This window comes from Panicum virgatum, chromosome 9N, assembly GCF_016808335.1.
Source record: "Panicum virgatum strain AP13 chromosome 9N, P.virgatum_v5, whole genome shotgun sequence".
In the NCBI taxonomy this organism is placed as follows: domain Eukaryota; kingdom Viridiplantae; phylum Streptophyta; class Magnoliopsida; order Poales; family Poaceae; genus Panicum; species Panicum virgatum.
This window is the reverse complement of record NC_053153.1, coordinates 72,640,844-72,643,881: the sequence shown is the minus strand read 5'-3', so window position 1 is coordinate 72,643,881 and position 3,038 is coordinate 72,640,844. Positions and strand designations below refer to the sequence as shown.

General features: G+C 52.1%; 1 protein-coding gene across 3 annotated transcripts; it reads left to right on the top strand.

The window, feature by feature from the left end:
- The first annotated feature begins 362 nt into the window (after positions 1–362).
- Positions 363–2,451, top strand: LOC120687654 (uncharacterized protein At1g01500-like). Of its 3 annotated transcripts, XM_039969685.1 has the most exons (4): positions 363–562; positions 1,045–1,800; positions 1,959–2,247; positions 2,345–2,435. In XM_039969685.1, the coding sequence occupies exons 2-3, from the start codon at positions 1,141–1,143 to the stop codon at positions 2,214–2,216; spliced, it is 918 nt and encodes a 305-aa protein (XP_039825619.1). In that variant the 5' UTR covers positions 363–562; positions 1,045–1,140; the 3' UTR covers positions 2,217–2,247; positions 2,345–2,435. The 3 variants fall into 3 exon arrangements, with proteins under 3 accessions (XP_039825619.1, XP_039825618.1, XP_039825620.1); XM_039969684.1 differs by having other exon boundaries at positions 1,959–2,428; XM_039969686.1 differs by having other exon boundaries at positions 364–631; positions 1,959–2,451.
- The last annotated feature ends 587 nt before the right edge of the window (positions 2,452–3,038 follow it).

Genomic DNA, 3,038 nt, shown 5'->3' with positions numbered 1-3,038 from the left:
GGATAACTATCGATAGCATTCTTCTGATGCTACTTCTAAAACAATGACACATCGGCAGAAATTTTGAATCACAGGAGAATAGGGCCCGTTCAATTTTTTTCCCAATTAAAAGCCTGTAATATACAACATTAATACCTTTCAAAAAAATACAACATTAGTATGAATTGAATTCACATTAATTTTTGATTATTTATTACGTTAGACAATTTATTCGCTGCTTTATTATGGGCTACAAAAATGGGAACGGGAGAATGTTCGCTTTGTCGTCATGGGTGTTTTATATTTTATATATTTTTCTTCTAGGTTGCAGTAGGACTTTATGCTGTCATACATGAAGCGGTGGTTTTGGACTCTGGTGTGCATTGTGTGAGGTGTCAGTTGAGGGATTTCCGGGTCCTCAACTCCACCCAAAAAAAAAACACTAGGATATATAGCAGAACAGAAAATCTCTGCCACTCTGCCAGGCTTGTACCATACCATCACACTGAAGAGCTGAAGGGGAGAGGGACTGAAGGGGAGAGGGACTGAAGGGAGGCATCCCACAATTTCGGAGCTCGATCAGGTATGCAGTTCATGCTCCTAGCTCTATCGCAAACTTCGGGGGTATCATCGTATGGTTGCGGCTGCGTCGGTGGGTACAGTTCTGGCAAACAATCGAAAATCCGTTTCTTGTTCTTTGTTCGTCTGGGAGTTGTTGGTCTATGCAGTTGTGGATGTAGACTTGTTTCTGTATGAAACCATCCGGAATTAGTGGCACCGATCCTAATATTGTGGGCAAGCTTGATTTCATCTTCGTTTTCTTGCATCTTCCATGTTAGAAGGTCGAAGAAATCTTTAATTTGCTCCCCCGATGCCTAGGTTTAATCCAGAGAGTCAGGTACAGTTTCATCTGTTAGTATGTAAATTTCCTGACAGTTTCTCTGCGAATCTGTAGAAGTTCATCCCTTGTCACCTAGAGTTTGAGAGAGAATTTACTATAGTTTTTGGCTGATCACTGACTGTAATTTATCCTGCCAATCTAACCGATGCAATCATTTGGTGCAGATGGAATACTCTGTGATGCCCAATTCCTGATTGTTCAGAAACTACATCCAAACCCATCGCCTCATGTGAAAAACTTGGCCCCAGAATTCTCTGAACATGGGTGACATTCCCGAGCCGGAAACTGCTGCCATGGCCGTGCCGGAGCCGTCGTCTTGCCTCACCCTTCGAGTCTTCTACCTGAGGGTGAGCAGGTGCGAGGTCGACGAGTCCATGCTGGACACCCTCACGCTCACCCACATCCCGCTCACACCTGACACCAACCTTGAAGTGAGCGGCGCCGACGCCGATCAGAAGCCAAGCATCAGCAGCGGCAAGGGCAGCACCGTGTCGTGCTCCCTCCGCCGCGGCCGCGTCGACGCGAGGTCGGAGGAGGCCACCTTCGTCAGCACGGCGACCGTCAGGATGTCCGGCAGCGTGCGGTTCGAGGTCCACCACAGGGACGAGCGGCTCCTCGTGGGGATCCTGGAGATGTGCGACGCGGAGGGCGAGGGGAAGAAGAGCTGGGTGATGAAGTGCCAGGTCGCGACGCAGAGGGGCACGGGGTTCTTGAGGTGCGGCCGGGATACGGAGACGAAGCCGCCGGCGGTGGAGGTGTACGTGGCCGGTGTGTTCCGGGGCACGCCGATCGTGTTCACCAAGGCGATGCAGCTGCGGTTCCGGAGGCGGCGCCAGGTGAAGGCGTTCATGGACCCGATCCCCGAGTGCGGCGAGCAGGCGGAGGACATGAGCCCAACGCCTCCGAAGCATGAACCGCAGGTACGCTGATCTTTGTCTGCCAATTATTATCTGTATATACAATCTGAATTCTAATCGCATTGCGCTCATTCCGTCATTGAAATTCAGAGAAGTTTCTTTGTTTCAGCCGACACTCTGAACTGAAAACGCCTGAACTGCTTGCTGCGTGTCGCGTGCAGGAGTCGGAGTACAGGTGCTACAAGCCCGAGCCGGACGCGGACGACGAGGAAAGCAGCCTCTACATGAAATCCGCAGGGCTGGACGAAGATGAGGAGTACAGCGAGCTGTCGTGGTTCACCGCCGGGGTGCGGGTCGGCGTCGGCATCAGCCTGGGCATCTGCCTCGGCGTCGGCATCGGGGCCGGCCTCCTGCTCCGCTCGTACCAGTCCACCTCCAGGACCCTCAAGCGGCGGCTCATCTCGAACCTGCTCCGATGAACCCACGGCAGTTCGAGCGCTCACCTGGGTGGCTACTGCTAAAACTTTCTTAGTGATGAAAAAAAAAATGTAGATGATGAAGACGTTGTGCATATACGAATGCTTCTTCTTTTTATATGACATAGCAGGCTACTGCTAAAACTTTCTTAGTGATGAAAAAAAATGTAGATGATGAAGACGTTGTGCATATACGAATGTTTCTTCTTCTTATATGACATAGTAGTGCTCTTGCTTTTATTTTTTTTTAAAAAAGAAGACGTTGTGCGCTGTGCCGGATGGACCTTATTGTAGTATATCTTTGTGCAGTTGGTATGGCGTATTGGCAGTTTGGCACTTATTGGCAGTGTGCGTGCCATCGCGAGCTGGCGATGCTGCCGTGCTGCCGCTTCCGACGAGAACCCTGAAAGGCAGTCTCGTTTCATGTTGGCTCTGGCTTTTGGCGGCGGAGCTATCTGCCCATTGGGATTGGGGATTGGGGATTGACTTCGGCGGTACCCAGTGGGGCCCACGGGCAGAGAGTCATGTAGGTGCGTGCCATGGGTGTTCCGGCTGGCGAGCACATGCCAGTGCCAAGCGACAGTACCCAGCCAGAGACGGCTGCGTCGAGTGCGGCGGCGCGTGGTCGCCCTTCGTCGTCATCTTAGCTTGGTTGCGCAAATGCGAGGCCGCTGTTCCGCGGCGCTGACCCGCGCCCCGGACGGGCGAGGCTGCGCGGCCGCTGCTCGCTATCGGAGACGAAGAGGGAGAGGACAGAGAGGAGGCGGTCGTCGTGGACCTTTTTTTTTTTTGGAGGCTGGTGTGCTCTCTTCTTCGACAAAACGT